An 18,612-nucleotide genomic window follows, 5' to 3' on the forward strand; every position below is an offset into this window, starting at 1 on the left:
CTTGGCTTAAAATCTCATTGCCATCCGGAAGTTTAACGGACCAACATACAAAACTGTGTGTAACTATGAACGTTTATAGTCTGGTTAATACAGTTTAGTGAGAATTACTCATAAACGCGGATGGCGAAGAAAAAAAAACAACAACAAATACTTGAGTGACGTTATCTTCCATCTATCTATAGGCCGTGTTCCGTCACTTTCACTAGGAGCAGTAACAACAAAGCTGACTTGGGCTATGTGGTCTAGTGGTATGACACTCGCTTTCGAATCGGAAGGTCCTGGGTTAGAGCCTCGCTCGGCGCATAGTTGAGTCCTTGGAGAAGTCCCTTTACTCACATTATATCACCGTACTCATGTGTAAAATGAGTACCTGGCCGTTAACAGCGTTGTCTTTGTCCGAAAAACGTGTAACATCGCCTAATCGGCGTCATGTTAACGGTCAGGTACTCATTTTACACATGAGTACGGTGAGAGAATGTGAGTTAAAGGAGCCTCAAGGACTCAACTATGCGCCGAGCGAGGCTCGAACCCAGGACCTTCCGATCCGAAAGCTAGTGTCATACCACTAGACCACATAGCTGCATTCATCCGAACAAACGAAACAATACCAGACGAAACAAAATAAATGGGGTAGCAAAAATAAATATTTTCATTTTGATAATAATGGTTATATAAGCCAACTCACTTAAAAAGTTTTTGATCGAAAAAGATATTTAAAAATATAGAGGACATGAAAAAAAATCAGTCGTTGCCATGGAAATGGAAATTGTTTGGCGGTCATCTTGGATTATTACCATTCTTTTAAAAAGACTAAGGCGCATGAACTAATTAACTAAAACGCTCCTCGTTAACAGCGTTGTCCCTGTCGGTAAAAAAAATGTATTATCGCCTAACAGGCATCATGTCTCGTTCTGCAATTTAAATTTTGCTGTTGGTTAAGGACCCCTTGAACATATTAAGTGGATATTGCGCTAAATTTAAGCAAAGTAATATATTACCTAAAGCATTACATTTTTGTTACTACAGCACTTTGTTTTTATTTTGTTTTAGTTTAATCCTAGAAGAGTAAAAAAAAGCATGAAAATGACAAATTTCAAAACAAAAAATTAAAAATTTAAAAATGTCAAAATATAAAAAACGGCTTTTGTAAATTTTATGATAAATGCTTTGTTTATAATTTCTTTAAATTTCAAGGCTGTGTATTATAAATTGTAGGAGGAGTTAACTTTTAAATGTCAAAATGGAACAATTAGAGAACTTGGCAGTTAAAGCTGAAAAAAGTAAATATTAAAATCCTGTTCCATGGTAACTATCAGCTGTGTGGATTTTGAAATATTATGTGGTGAACACACTGTATATTGATGTTTTATACCATCTTTTAGAGCTTAACCTAAGCTTTCCAATTATGTGCGGCTATGTGGTCTAGTGGTATGACACTCGCTTTCGGACCAGAAGGTCTTGAGTTCGAACCTCGCTCGGCGCATAGTCGAGTCCTTGGAAAAGACTCTTTACTCATATTCTCGCCGTACTCAGGTGTAAAATGAGTACCTGGCCGTTAACAGCGTTGTCTCTGTTGGTTGAAATAAATGTAGTATCGCCTAACAGACGCATTGCCTCGTTCTGCAATTTAAATTTTGCTGTTGGACCCTTTGTAAAGCGCTTTGAGCATATTAAGTGGATATTCACTCCCACCCAACAGAAAAATAGACTTTTCTTACTCGAACCAAAAAGTAACAATGAGTTCTACAACACAGTGTTTAGTATTTATAGCTGTAATCAAAGGATTTCTTTAAATTTTGTGTTGTACAAGAGAAATCAGAAATGAGAACAGTGTTGGTTGTATCGTAACGAATGTGACGATTTTCCTATAATTGGTAATGGAGAGGGTTAACCACATTCTCCTGACCGAGGTGGTCGTAGCCGAAACAAGGATGATGTGGGGCTATGTGATCTAGTGGTATGACACTCGCTTTCGGATCGGAAGGTCCTGGGTTTGAGCCTCGCGCTCGGTTCATAGTTGAGTCCTTGGAAAAGGCTCTTTACTCACATTCTCTCACCGTACTCAGGTGTAAATTGAGTACCTGGTCGTTAACAGTGTTGTCTTTGTCTGAAAAATTGTAATATCGCCAAACAGGCGTCATGTCCCATCCTACATGTTAAATGCTGCTGTTGACCAGACACCCCTTGTAAAGCGCTTTAAGCTCATTTAGTGGATATTGCTCTCTATAAAGCTCAATAGCTGTAATCAAAGGATTTCTTTAAATTTTGTGTTGTACAAGATAAATCAGAATGAGAACATTGTTGTTTGTATCGTAACGAATGTGACTATTTTCCTATCATTGGTAAGGGAGAGGGTTAACCACATTACCTGACCGAGGTGGTCGTAGCCGAAACATGGAAGATGATTATGAATTAAGTAGGGCCCAAAATCCAGATCTGTCCTCGGCTTTCCTCGGAGTGTCCATCTTTATTCATCCAGCACTTTGCTTATCGCCCACTCCATCTGTCTTCCTCCAATGCCCCTTGTATAATATTTAATTTTTTAAAAGAGCATTTATATAGAGCAATATCCACTAAACCTGCTCAACGCGCTTTACAAGGGGTCCCTGACCAACAGCAACACTTAACATGTAGGACGAGACATGACGCCTGTTGGGCGATATTACAATTGTTTCGGACAGAGACAACGCTGTTAACGTCCAGGTACTAATTATACACCAGAGTACGGTGAGAGAATGTGAGTAAAGATCCTTCTCCAAGGATTCAGCTTTGCGCCGAGCGAGGCTCGAATCCGGGACTTTCCGATCCAGACTACATAGCCACACAAGAGGTTAAAACGGTTTTTCAAGCCCATTAGATTAGGCTCATAGAGCCGGAAATTATTCCAGGTTCTATAGCCTGAAATAGAGAATAGTAATTGCATGCTACTATTCGGATAGGGCGCTAGATCCTGGGTTCAAGCCTCGCTTGGCGCATAGTTGAGTCTTTGAAAAGACTCTTTACTCACATTCTCTCACCGTGCACAGGTGTAAAATGAGTAACTGGCCAATAACAGCGTTGTCTCTGTCGGGAAAAAAATGCATTATCACCTAACAGGCGTCATTTCTCGTTCTTTATGTTACGTGTTGCTTTGGTCATGGACCCTTGGTAAAGCGCTTTTAGCACGTTTAGTAGATATTGTGCTATACAAAAGCTCAACCTTTTAAAGCTATTTCTCAGTGTCATGACTAAATTGTAAACTCAATTTTGTATTCAACATTTTAAAAAGTAAAATAAAATCCTCATGAACTGTCATAGCATTAAGGCCAGCAGAGATAGTTATTATCCCGGTTTTTGCCGCGTCAAAAGGGCGCTATTGGGGGCAGCGTAGCTCAGCGGTACGGTCTTTGCTTCGTACCCGAAAGGTACCGAGTTCTATCTCCCGCCGCTGCGTTGTGTGGCCTTGAGCAAGCCACCTCGCCCTAGCTCAATTTGCGGCGCTGCACTGCGGCTGACGCCTGTGTTATTCCAGTCTTCCCTTGCAATAGACCCTACATACAAATTTCCCCTATGGGGTGAATAAAGGGAACTTTATTTTATTTATTTTATATATTTTATATTTTTGAATCTCTTTGGATTGAGCACTTGTCTGTTATAAAGCACTTTTCTTTAGGATTAATGCGCCGGAGTTTACCCCGGTTTCCATAGCGTGCAACAAACAATAGCATATTTATTGTTACCCATTGGATACGACGCTAGTCTAACGCAACTTAAATTATTTTCCGCCAGATTTAACAGACCCAGCTACACAATTTTTGCCGGGATCGATCTCAGTCCCATTGCGTGTGAAGGGAGTGCTCTATCAACTGAGCTATCAGGACGAATCCACAGCGTCATAAGGCCAGTATTATATTTTTGAATTCCTTCGGATAGGAGAAGCACTCATCGTTTGTCGCAAAGTACTTATTAGGTAGAATACATATTAATTGCTTAGTGGATGGACGAGATTCGCGTCTTGTCTTTATGTCTTTAAGGGTTTTACGGCGCTTGCAACACATTAAGGTCATATCAGCTCCAGTAAAAAGAAAGAAAATGGGATAGTAAAAAGTTATAGAATTACAATTAAAGCATCCAAGAATAATGCAGACAAAGAGGAATTGGTTCAAATAGAGAACAGATGAAGATTCCAAGAGCACACTATCAGTGTACCTACTTAGTTTGAGATCACCTTAAAGTCTCATCCAGACACAAGCACAGGTCTCTACTAAGAGGAATACACTCAAATGTTTACAAATCATATATAATACATAAACAATACATAATACAGTGCATAACAGAGAGATGATTTACAAGTAAACAAATTATAATCTCCCAAAACTAACTAGATATACATTTGACTGCTTCCTTCCCAGACTGAAAGAACGTTGGAAAACAGGTATAGGGAGATAGAAGACACAGTATGTACCTCCCTGCCCACTGTGGGAGGTCAGGAACCCCACCCAGATTCACGTCTTGACCCCAGGATCGATTAAGTCCGATATGATATTGCCAATGTCCAGTACCAAATGACCTGTAGGCAGCACCTCGACATTATTACAATAGTCTGGTGGAGCAAACACTTTGACGGACACAAATTATAAGTTATTCATATCAGGTCCGTTAGGACAAAGCGGCTTTTTATGAACAAGCAGTGGTAACAATTAATAAATTCAGTTCGTTTTTCACGATGGACATTGGAATAAACCTGTGTATGGACCTCTTGGATCTTTATCTTTAATTGTTATTTTTTTTTGTTTGCTTGTTTGTTTGTACGGCGCTTGCAACACATCTACGTCATATCAGCGGCAGTAAACAGGATGAAAATTGGACAGTAAAAACATTCTAGATGTACAATTAAAAGGACTTGAGGAAAAAGTAAAACAAAGGGGAATAGTACAAAAAGGGGAACAGATGCAGATTCAAAGAGCACACTATCTGTGTACTTAGTTTGAGATTACCTAACTGTTTCACCCAGACACCTGCACATGATCCCACTAAGAGGAATACACTCAAATGTTTACAAATCATCTCCCAAAACTATAACTATACATTCGACTGTTTCCCTCCCAAGACTCTGGCCAGGGCCAGGCCAGAACTAAGTAATCTTTTTTTTTTTTTTTTTTTTTGGATAGGTTTTACGGTGCTTGCAACACATTAAGGTCATAAAAGCCAGTAAAAAGGAAGAAAATGGGATAGTAAAAAGTTCTAGAATTACAATTAAAGCACAAAAGAAAAGGTGAGACAAAGGGGAATTGGTTCAAATAGGGAACAGATGTAGATTCCACGAGCACACCGCCAACGTACTTAGTTTGAGATCACCTAAAAGTCTCATCTAGACACAAGCACAGGTCCGAACTATGAGGAATACACTCAAATGTTTACAAATCATATAATATAATATGTAAACTAAACATAATACAATGCAGAACAGAGAGATGATTTACAAGGAAAAAAATATCTCCCAAAACTATAACTATATATTCGACTGTGTCCCTCTCAGCCAAGGATTCCGACCAAGGTCAGGACCAAACCAAGCAATCTCATTCCAAGACAAAGACAGAAAGCATGTTGGAAATCAGATATAGGGGGATAGAAGACGCAGTAAGTGCCTCCTATGCCTACTATGGGAGGTCAGGACCCCACCCAGTGCACGGTTAGATAGAACTTGAGCCGCAATTGGAAAACAGATAAGAGGGGATAGAAGACACAGCAAGTACCTCCCTGCCCGCTATGGGAGGTAGGAACCCCACCCAGAACTAAGTAATCTCATTCCAAGACAAACACAGAAAGCAATTGGAAAACATCCTACAGGGGGATAGAAAATACAGCAAGTACCTCCCTGCCCACAATTGGACGCCGGGAACCCACCCACCCACGAGGAGGAGAAGGAGAAGGAAGAGGAGAAGAAGAAGAAGAAGAAGAAGAAGAAGAAGAAGAAGAAGAAGAAGAAGAAGAATAGGAGGAGGAGGAGGAGGAATATTATAGAGAGAACAAAAAAGTGTCAGAAGGAATCTGCATCCCTCATGAACGAAAAGTCGTTCTGTATGCAACAAGAGGCATACAGAATGAAAAGATATCTTGTGCCAATTCAACTCTCGAACTCAGAGCTTTAGAAACATAGTTGACATCTATCTAATCACTTTTTGTAAAGAAAATATCGAAGCAAAATCAAAACATTGTATAAAAATAATTTAATGAGACCTCCGTCATTTTCAACATATCATGGATCACAATATACAAAACAACAAACAATAATAATTCGAAATACTTCATGAATTAATGGGATTACAACATAATAATATTTGGATATTTGTCACGGATATGTCAATAAACATTGTTCACTCGTATCAAAAGAAGAGAAAACGGAGGTTTTACTTCAGGATCATTTGTTTTTGTTTTTGTTTTTAAGGGTTTTACGGCGCTTGCAACACATTAAGGTCATATCAGCGCCAGTAAAAAGGAAGAAAATTGGATAGTGAAAAGAGTCTAGATGTACAATAAAAAGAGCTTGAGGAAAAAAAGTAAGACAGAGGTGAATGGTTCAGATAAGGAATAGATGTAGATTCCAAGAGCACACCATCAATGTGTTAAGTTTCAGATCACCGAAACGTCTCACCTATACACCAGCTACAAGATTCCACTAAGAGGAATACACTCAAATGCTTACAATATACATTCAAAATAACAAACATAATATAGAACAGAGAGGTGATTTACAAAGAAAAATACATAATCTCCCAAAAACTAACTATATATTCGACAGTTTCTCTCCTAGCCAGGGTATCCGGGCAGGACCAGGAGAAAACCAAATAATCCCATTCCAAGGCAAAGACAGAAAGCATGTTGGAAAACAGATATAGGGGGATAAAAGACACAGTAAGTACCTCCCTGCCCACTATGAAAACGGGGGTTTTACTTCAGGAACGATCATATTATAATATAATATATGCCCCACCGTCTCACAGTGGTATTATAAGGGTATGGACGAGTTGATGGAAATGAATGTAAAAGCCACAAGTATGAAAAAGTAGTCATTCAGAGCCATGGAGCCGGAGTTTATCCCGGTTTCTATAGAGTGAAATGGACAATAACAATTGCTTGCTGCCCTTTGGACAGGACGCTATTCTATCGCAAAGTACGTCCCACCAGATCTAACAGACCCAGCTACCCAATCACTGCTGGGTGGACTGGGAGATCAGAAAAAAAAATTCGACTGCACCCTGGATCCCTTTGATCGTAAAGAAAGTGCTCTACCGACTGAGCTATTGGGACCACCACAAGTATGAAACGTGGGGTAAATAATTCCATTCCTTGGCCGATACATTGTTTGTTTACTTTGTGTTGCCCCTTATACACGAGTCACATTTACTCCCTTTAGTTTACTCTATTCGCGATTGTGGAGAATAAATACAATTAACTACATGGTCAAGCAACAATATCAAAAGTAACCAACAACATTGATGTGAAATAAGTGATATCATTGACTCATATTCAAACAAGAGTAATAACGATAATAATAATATCATGGAATCATTTCTAGGCCACTAAAAGGCCTAAGTTCTTGTATATGGGGCGACATTTCGGTAGTGTGACTAAATCTTACAGTACTCGCTGGATTCTAGTACGGTCTCAGGAGAAGCCAAACAGCGTGCTAGAATCCGAGCGTGCCGAAATCCGATACTCATGGGATGTAACGACTTATTATAATATCATAAATAGAATTCGGTCACCCCGCTCTAAAAATAGAAATCTTGAAAAGTGTATGTAATCAGACCAAGCAGAAAGAACAGTTGAAGGAAAAAAAAGTCACTCCCCCCCCCACTCTATCTCTCTCTCTCTCTCTCTCTCTCTCTCTCTCTCTCTCTCTCTCTCTCTCTCTCTCTCTCCATCTTTCAAATCAACCTGTTGTTTCTTTTGTTTTTTAAGGGTTTTACCGCGCTTGCAATACATTAACGTGATATCAGCGCCAGTAAATTGGATGAAAATGGGATAGTAAAAAGTTCTAGAATTACAATTAAAGCACCCAAGAAAAGGGAAGACAAAGGGGAATTGGTTTAAATAGGAAACAGATGTAGATTCCAAGAGTTTGTTTGAGATCACCTCAATGTCTCATCCAGACACCTAGCACAGGTCTCCACTAAGAGGAATACACTCAAATGTTCACAAATCATATATACTACCTAAACAAAACACAATACAGTGCATAACAGAGAGATGATTTACAAGGAAAAGAAATATCATCTCCCAAAACTAACTATACATTTGACTGTTTCCCTCTCTATCGGGCCACGACCAGGACAAAACCAAGAAATCTCATTCCAAGACAAAGACAGAAAGCATGTTGGAAATCAGATATAGGGGGATAGAAGACGCAGTAAGTGCCTCCTATGCCTATTATGGGAGGTCAGGACCCCACCCAGTGCACGGTTAGATAGAACTTGAACCGCAGTCCTCCTGGTTTTTTCTGACCTGAAGGCTGTTTTTTTTTTTTTTTTTGGAAGGATTCTTTTTTGTCTCTTGTATTTCTCTTTCTGCTTTGTCCGGCATTGTTTCATAAAATAGTTAGATAATAATGATAACAATAAATAAATAATCTTCCCTTTATTCATTCCATAGTGGAAAATTTGTCTTCAGGGTATATTCCAAAGACGTACGTTTCGGGCTCAATACACTTATTCAGCCAATATAAAATAACAATAGAAACATTAAAACATCACTTTAAATCCAAACATCGATATATATATATATATATATATATATATATATATATATATATATATATATAATATATATATATATAATACATACATACATACATACATACATACATACATACATACATACATACATACATACATACATACATACATATATACATATATATACATAATAAATATAATTTTCATGTTCAACCAATAAATGCTCTGCATGTGCGACCGGCGCATCTTACTGCTGATGACAAGTCAAGTAAACAACACTGTTTTAAAAATGAATAAAATACAGAAAGAGCTGTAGGATAAAATTCAGTTTGATTTTTAACCCTCTTTGGTATTGTAAAAAAACACAGTGACTGGGAAAAAAAAGTTAAATGCACATTAACATGTTAAATCAATACACCAAAAAGACGTCTACATGTATAATGTATCTATCCGTGAATCCATTACAGACGTCTACATGTATAATGTATCTATCCGTGAATCCATTATAGACGTCTACATGTATAATGTATCTATCCGTGAATCCATTATAGACGTCTACATGTATAATGTATCTATCCGTGAATCCATCCATTCATCAAACTACATACTCATCTATATTATACACAATCTTTCTTTTAAAAATATAACCCTTTCCTCATTAATAACACGTAAATGCGGACGGTATTTCGTATCCCGCAGTTGGTGATAATAATAATAATAATATAATAATAATAATAATAATAATAATATATAATAATAATAATAATAAATAATAATAATAATAATAATAATAATAATAATAATAATAATAATAATAATAATATAATAATAACAATAATAATATGAAAATAATAATAATAATAATAATATAATAATATAATAATATAATAATAATAATAATAATAATAATAATAATAATTAATAATAATAATAATAATACCACGTTTACAACCAAATGTTTACCATAAGTTTATTACTAATTTCACTCTATATTAACTTAGTCCTATAAAAACAACATCATAGCGAGGTCATTTCCATGACGGAGGGATTATCACCCGGAGACTTAAATCCCCTCCTTCAAAAACCCTTGAAGGCAAAACAATACGTTCAGTCACCCCATTATTTACACAATGAGTCAAGGGAATGATAAAAACAATGGATCCTCTTACTGATGTCCACGTCTAATCCCCCCATTAACTTCAGACTATATATAACGATGTCAAAGAGCACTCTTGTGCTTCATTAATGAAATCAGAATAACAACTATACCCATAGAAGATACTTAGGCCTAACAATAAACAACTCATTTATTCAGTAGATTGTTTTTGTTCCTAAATCCCCTTTACAGAACTAAGCTTCAGTGGTTTCAACTATTCGTAAGTCCGTACAATTCCACCCATCCATCCATCTATCAATGTCTCCAGCCATCCATCCATCCATCCATCCATCCATCTATTCATCCATCCATCTATCTATCCATACATCCATACATCCATCCATCCATCCATCCATCCATCCATTCATCTATCGATCCATCCATCCATCCATCTATCCATCTAGGTATTCAATATTATGCATTTATGTAAGCCTCTATATTTTATTCTGTCATCTGTGCATCTATCGATCATGCCATCCACCTACAAACACCATTTATGTGTTGATAACATAGCCATCCAATAAATTCATTCATATACACCCATTTCAACCATCTCTCTCTCTCTCTCTCTCTCTCTCTCTCTCTCTCTTTCTCTCTCTCTCTTCCTTCCTCTCTCTCTCTCGCTCTCTCTCTCGCTCGCTCTCTCTCTCTCTTCCTTCCTCTCTCTCTCTCTCTCTCTCTCTCTCTCTCTCCTCTCTCTCTCTCCTCTCTCTCTTCCTTTCCTCTCTCTCTCTCTCTCTCTCTCTCTCTCTCTCTCTCTCTCCATCTATCTCCCCAACCTATCCAATTCACATACACACACACATACACAAAAAACAAGAACAAAAACAACAAACATACACCACACCATCCACACCTACAAATAAACAAATAGTTATTTTCATAAAGATCATATAAATTGATTGTTGTTTGGGTTCAATATAAATACACATTCTTTTACACATTTAGGCAAATATCTTTCAACATATCATGATAAAAATAAGATCTGAAATAATATAATATAAATGTATTACAGCAACATGTAAATTTCACACCGTATCACAATAGCAACATGAGTATGCGTGTAGTATTAAAATTGATTTTTGATATCACACTTAGTCATGAACCGACAGCAAATATTAAACAGTCTTGCTAATCAGTAGTAAAACTCTATATATAAATACAACCATTATACAAAATACTTTGATTTTTATAAAATCTGGAAATTCATGTTAAAAAAAAAAATAAAAACAATTCCCTTTATTCATCCCTGACGGGGAATTTTTCTTTAGGCTCTATTCAAAGAGAAGACTGAAAAAACTCAACGCTAGGAGACTTGCTCAAGGCTACACAGAGCGGCTGATAGTTGAAATCGGTACCTTTCGGATACGAAGCCAAAAACAGCTAGATAATAGAGAAACGAGTTTTACTTTTCAAATTTTGATAACAAGAGCCATGTCCCGTCCTAAATGTTAAATGTTGCTATTGGCCAGGGCCCCCTTGTAAAGAGATTTGAGCACGTTTAGTGGATATTGCGCTATATAAAAGCTCACTTTTTTTTTTACATTTGATATGCTGTGAATATGTTATGAGAGCTGTTTTTGTTACCTATAATATCTACCATAATGTACTGTTTTACGAAGGTTGGGTAGTTTTACAAAGATGAGAGTCATTTAAATCGATCTATATAATATTTGAAGGACGAGTTTTCTGGCCTAATGTTTAAACACGTGTGTTTTTTTCTCTCTCCTAGAGTACGGCTTTTAACTGGTTAAAAACAAACAAAACAAAATGTCCGCCCCAATTTATGTCCAGAGAGAGGACGAGAGACGCATGCGCACAACCAACATGACGTTCTCTCTCTAATAACTTTTCCGCCGGTGACGTCACAGACTATGGGTGACGTCCAATCAAGGGACGCTACTCTTCCGCTAATCTCATTCCCTATAGATAGTATGCGCTTGGATAAGAAGCTCATAACATTGCCATCCGGAAGTATAACGGACCAACACACAAAACTCTGTGTAATCATGAACGTTTATAGTCGGGTTAATACAGTTCAGTGAGCATTACTCATAAACGCGGATGGCAAATAACAATAACAAAGACCCTAGTGACGTCATCTTCGAACTATCTATATGTGTGAGTATAATGTCATCATGATGGCGGGGATATCAAGGGGGAGATAACGAGGGGACTGGGTCTTCCTTTCTAATCATTCGTATTTCCGAGAACACGTATAATGATAACGTGTCTACCCAGTCCATCTTCAACCGCTAATGTAAACAGATTTGCTCCTGCTGCTGTTGTGCCGGTATAGATAGAATGCGCTTGGCCAAGGAGTTCACAACATTGCCATCCGGAAGTATAACGGACCAACACACAAACTCTGTGTAACCATGAACTTTTATAGTCTGGTTAATACAGTTTAGTGAGAACAACTCACAAACGCGGATGGCAAAAACAATAACAAAGGCCTGATTGACGTCATCTGCATACTATCTATACTTTGAATTTACTGGTTTGGGCATTTTTTTTTTTTATTTTCATAAATCAATACGTTTATAAAATAGATATTTAATTTAAAATCGTACAACAACAAAATATTTAGCGAATGGTAGTTGTTTGAAAAATCACATGAATGAATCAATTAAGAATTACTCAATTATACTGAAAGAATCAATGAATTAAACATGAAAGACTTAATGAAAGAATGAATCACTTATTAAAACGATAGAGATGTAGAGAGAGAGAGAGAGAGAGAGAGAGAGAGAGAGAGAGAGAGAGAGAGAGAAAGAATAAATATAGATAAATTTTAAAAATTAGTGATAAATAACGGAGAGTTGACTTTTTAATGACAGTAAAATGTTCAATCGTTTAACTAAATTTTTTAGGTGTAGACACGCACATGACAATCTGCTTTGTCAAGTTTCGATAGTTCATGGCTTCTTCTGACAAAATGTCTGGTCCGTTTATGATAGAACAGCAGCATAGCGATAATAGTATTATTGAAATAAAAACACGATAAAAACAGCTCTTTGATAGCAGTCGTAGCATGTATAATGCTATATAAAATAACATATAACTCTTGGTTAATGTAAAGTAATAAATTAGATACAAATTCTTCCCTTGAAAGAATGAATAGCATCGACATGGGCCTTTCACGACGTGTACATATATACAGGTCTGACATCCGAACCTAGTTAAGGGCCTAGTTTAACAGTGTTGTAATGGACAATATTTTGCATTCATTTTTTTTTTTTAGATTTCCATTACAACAATCAATGAGCCCATAAGGAATTGGGTTATCAGACCTGCAAATAAATGCACGTCGATTAGACATTAGCATTTATTTATTACGTTTGTTTCAATAGCATGTGTCAAATGTATGAGGACCTAAAAAGGAATTAATATCCCAGTTATCCTTTTAGAAGATAAGATAAGATCAGATATGACTTTATAATCTGTCAATATATTATGACATTCTAAAATTGCTACAAAACTTCTATAAATGGATTTTGGCCATTGTAGGGTAGGTGAGAAGAATATCAGGTCTCTAAACTTTCTGTGGGAAAATTTGAGAGAGTTCAGATTTTAATACAATCTTATAACATCTAATTTAGAATATTCAACCGTCCAAAGACCTTAAGTTAGATTTACAAATATGTGATAACGTCGCTTTGAACATTCTGACTTACTGACTGACTTGGAGGCCTTTCGCTTCCTAATCATCCGATCGGGCCGCCTCTGCTGCCTCTCTAAACATCTGTGTCATTTCCTTCCACAGTTCACAGTCTTATGCAGTGGATCCTAATTTCATATATATATATGCATTAATTCCGCGCAATTTTCCTAATCCCACCACTATCAAGGCGCTTCATAATGGTCCTAAATGATACAAAATATCGATAACATCTATACTTTGGTACAACATATGAAATTAAATTTGAATCTAGAGTTTATGCTGTTGGACACGCTCTCTCTCTCTCTCTCTCTCTCTCTCTCTCTCTCTCTCTCTCTCTCTCTCTCTCTCTGGCACATACACACAAACAAACACACACATACACACAAATATACCGATAACCAAATTCACTATATATATATATATATATATAAAATATAAAAATATATTTATATATATATATATATATATATATATATATATATATATATATATATATATATTTATATAAATATATATTTGTTTTCATAACTTAAAAATATATAACGCTTCGAACTGAATGGTGACGCCTTGAGATTACGAGATTAAAATCCGTAGTACATTGAAAACATGATGTGTCAAGTAGCAAAGAATGATATAACAGTTTTGGATATAATTGTATAAGTGTCATTAGGTGACAATGCTGGCTTAGTTTTGAAACTTCTGGGAACTATTATTGTTGAATAAATAAATAAGTCAAGAGAGTTATCTTATCTGTGGACAGTGTTCAATGTTGAGGCACTTCAATATAATTGGTTGAACAATCAATAATCGCCTGTGGGGTCAAGAAAACAGTACAGCCCAAACAGATCCCAGCATCATTGAGAACGTTGGAATCTCTCTGTTGTGGATCGCCCAAACAGATCCCAGCGTCATTGAGAACGTTGGAATCTCTCTGTTGTGGATCGCCGTTGAAATGATAGGAGAAATTGGAGTAAGAGTGAGCATTGCAGCAGATTAGGGCGAATTTTAACTCTCACCTTCATCATCATCATTGCCTTTTTCACCCTGGGTCAGGGTATAGGCCACAGACAAACAGTTTCCATCCTTCTCTATCCTGAGCCAACTTTTTTATCTCATTCCAGGTCTTACCACTTCTCTGTATATCAGCTTCTTTAATTCTTCTCCATGTTCCTCGTGGCCTTCCCCTTGATCTTCTGCCCTGAGGGTTCCAGTCCAATACTTTCTTTGTTATAGTTGAGTCATTCTTTCTAAGCGTGTGTCCAATCCACCTCCATCGTCTTCTTCCTATATCCTCTCCTACTGGTTTCTGCTGTGTTCTTTTCCATACTTCTTCATTTTTTATTCTATCCATCCATTTTATTCTGAGTAGCTTACGCATGCACCTGTTTACAAAAATCTGTACCCTCCTTATACATGCCTGTGATGCGTTCCAAGTTTCACATCCACACAGGGAGTAGGAATAATTCTAAGCAAGTTTGCCCAGAAGTCACTGAGAGGATGGGAACAATGCGGAGAAAGGATCATCATGGCGTCCTTTACAACACGGAGTAAGAAGATCAGCATGAACATTGTACAGATCTATGCCCCAACAAATGATGCAACAGATGAGGACAAAGATACATTTTATGGTCTGCTACAACAAGTCATTGACAAGTTGCCAAGGAAAGACATCAACAAAGAAACTCTCACCTTACCGAACATTTTCAGATTTTTTTTTCCAAAATGTCATAGCTATTCAACAGAAAAATTGATTTCCTTACACTTTGACTCAGAACGTACTATACTTAACTTTATGCAGAAAAACAAGCTTTACAAAACAGCATCAAGTTCTTATGGCTAGAACAAAGATTTTTCTCCAAATTTTGTGATTTACAAAATAAATCTAAAAAAGAAAAATGTTCATTGAATCGTAACGAATGTGACGATTTTCATGGAGTTGGTAAGGAGAGGGTTAAGTATCTCCTCATCTTCTGATAGAACTATTACTGCCGGATGTTGCTAAAGTAGATGCAGTGGTAGAACTGGGTAAGGTTCCGGTTTCATCATCGACTTCATCCAGACTTTTTAAGCTTCGTCCACTCTCATTCCGCACGACAGATGTTCGTCGTGGAGGTAATTCATGGGGCACACAGATCTCGTGATGATTTGATACCTGCCGACAACGAACGATACGGCTGAATTCTGTTCGGACGACTTTACTCCGGAAAGTGTAGACGAGAGGGTTACACGCACAGCTGAACATCGCCATGGCGGTGGAGAAAAGGGAGACCAAGGGAGTGAATGGTCGTTGAGTGCCAGTACCCGCTTCAACACCGATGACCACAAAGTAAGGCATCCAGCAAAGAGCGAAACTAAACAATACGATGAAACTTGTCATAGCTGTCTTCCATTCTTCTTTTCGCCATAGAAATGAGGACGTGCGTCCTGAGGACTGACTAAATCGACGAATGATGGGCAAAGAACTGCTTCTCCTTCGTCCATTAATCGGCGTCGTTTGTTGTTGATGTTGTTTTTGATGATGATGCTCACTGCTGATTGGAGGTGTAGACTGAACACGGATCACGCTGTTTTTTCGTGTTCTGACAATGTTGTTTCTGGCGGCGCGGAAAATTTTGGCATATGTCCACAGCATAGCAATGAGTGGTAGCAGGAATGTAAAGCTGATGAGGAAGAATGTATAAAGTCTGTGGTAGCTGACCGTGCTTGACCACTTAACAGTGCACACCATTTTAGAAGGTTGATATTGAATATAGTTCCATCCCATTAACGGTGGACTGGCTACTAATACTGCCGCAACCCAAATGACGACAATCATTGCAAAACATCTCCTTGACGTGAGTCTCATGCCGTAGTGCAAAGGAGTGACAACGGCAAAATAGCGGTCAATGCTAATCACTGCTAGAGTAAATATACTTGCGGCAACTATAACGTTCATTAAAAATCCGGTACACAAACACCAAAACGGACCAAATACCCACGTTTTTGTCATAATAGAAACAAAAGCGAAAGGCATAACTAATAACGTGTTTAGACAGTTACATATAGTCAAATTTGCAACAAACCTGTCGGATAATGTCAACGATTTTCTTTTACAGAAAACGACGAAGACGAAAGAATTCGCGATGAGGCTGGCGACGAAGACGACGACGAGAACGGAGGCGATGATGCTGCTCTCCGTCGTGGAAATGATGGCAGAAATATCATCCGTGGGGACGACCTCGTGGTGAATGGAGCTGGCAGGTGTGTCGGGACTGTAGGGGAGAACTGGAGACAGGGCGTGGTTGGACGTCGTGTTCTTGGGGACAATCCCAGCATCCATGACTGAATACTGCGCTGTCATATTCCGGGACGAGTTTGAATCTGCCCACATGTTACTCTACGACTGTCTTGTAGGATTTCTCTCCGATATCAACGTTATATTTAGATGTAAAGTGACACAATTATCCATCGCGTTGAATCCAACACAAAACAATATATAATATATAAATGGTTGTTGAGGAATGTATTATCCAAAGTGTCAATTCAATATTCTGTTCTTCAAGATATTATTGTATATTTCTATAGGTCATTTTGTTTTACAAATATCCCTCATCAATCAAGAGACAATTTTGTTTGTGTATAAATAAGATCCTTAATGGATAACTCTGAAAGAAATGATTGTCACAGATTAATTTTAGTCATCAACAATAAAATTAGAAAATATTTTCTACTCTTTTACATAGAATATAGAAATATGACCGATTGTTATAGCGAATCAACACAAGTCAACAAACTTTCATTTATACCAAGGAATCCAGTTAGAAAATCACAAATGTTTGTATCTTTATCCACTTAATAGTAACTTCAGACCGAATGATATCAGTAACAATAACAACGAAGTAATTATCGGATGAGTACTCCAGACAGTGCTCTGAGGTACTAATAATGTAAAGTGATCATACAGCCACTGTACCTCCTGCCTGAAGTCTGATACGATGACAGATCAAATACTACTACATTTACTACGAAGTTGATGCCTGAAATAGCCGCTGCGAATGCACGTGAGAGGCCGGTTTGAACACGACAGCTGAGTGAGTAAGGAAGTGGCGGCGAGTGAGTAACAACAAGCCGCATCCTAGATCAGAAAGAAGCGAGTCGGCATCGCAACCTTCAACCAGTTCTTGTTATCATCATCAAAGACAAGGCGAGGAGAGTACGGGATACCCGTAGCTTTATCTTCCACTCACTCGTTCTATCACTCACGACACACACACACACACACACACACACACACACACACACAAACAAAATCACACACGCATACTCACACACTTTCTCTCTATCTCTAATTTTCTTATTCTTCACGATAAGCGTGCACATGCCCGCCGGTCCTCGATATTGAACTTTCGGTGCATCAATCATGCCAAGTAGAAATTATAAGGAACAATAGTTTATTCAGTGCACTCCGTCAGCAAAAGTATTGAATAAATTTAGATTTATTTGTATTAGTCACCAACCTTTATTTCAATGTTCATTGTTTTGTAAAAGCAAAGGCATGGATATTGCTAAGGATTGAATGTGTGTCAGTAATTGTCTATGTGTTGTGAAACATGCAAACTTGGCAGTCATTATAGCGTTTATATCGGGCCTTTACTACAAATCCCATATGATGATCTCTCTCTCTCTCTCTCTCTCTCTCTCTCTCTCTCTCTCTCTCTCTCTCTCTCTCTCTTCTCTCTCTCCCTCTCTCAATCTCGTTCTTACTGTCTCATGCTCCGTATGTTTGTTTATTTTGTGTTTCTCTGTGTGTGTGTTTGTGTGTGTGTTTGTGTGTGTGTTTGTGTGTATATGTGTATGTGTATGTGTGTTTCTCTTTATCACTCAACCCCTCCACCCGTCTTTACGTCTTCCCAAGTGCGTAGGTACCAAATCTTTCTCTGATGTTATTCATCATTCTATCTTTAGCTCTCGCTAATAATGACAACGATAACACGAACAATGTGATCACTGCTGATACTCATTATATTATAGCATCTCAAGGGGAACAGGTTTATATTTATTCCTTCCACCTATTTATTATTATCAATGCTACTAAA

At 37.6% G+C, this 18,612-nt stretch overlaps 1 protein-coding gene across 1 annotated transcript; it reads right to left on the reverse strand.

Annotated features, from left to right (window-relative positions):
- Positions 1–14,086: 14,086 nt before the first annotated feature.
- Positions 14,087–17,841, reverse strand: LOC144967306 (putative G-protein coupled receptor No18). The gene is made up of 2 exons (XM_078904374.1): positions 15,227–17,841; positions 14,087–14,553 (listed from the first exon to the last, which is right to left on the reverse strand). The coding sequence occupies exon 1, from the start codon at positions 16,905–16,907 to the stop codon at positions 15,501–15,503; it is 1,407 nt and encodes a 468-aa protein (XP_078760500.1). The 5' UTR covers positions 16,908–17,841; the 3' UTR covers positions 14,087–14,553; positions 15,227–15,500.
- Positions 17,842–18,612: the final 771 nt, after the last annotated feature.

This window comes from Berghia stephanieae, chromosome 3 (assembly GCF_034508935.2).
Source record: "Berghia stephanieae isolate SIO BIC M18660-M18661 chromosome 3, UCSD_Bste_1.3, whole genome shotgun sequence".
Taxonomy (NCBI): domain Eukaryota; kingdom Metazoa; phylum Mollusca; class Gastropoda; order Nudibranchia; family Aeolidiidae; genus Berghia; species Berghia stephanieae.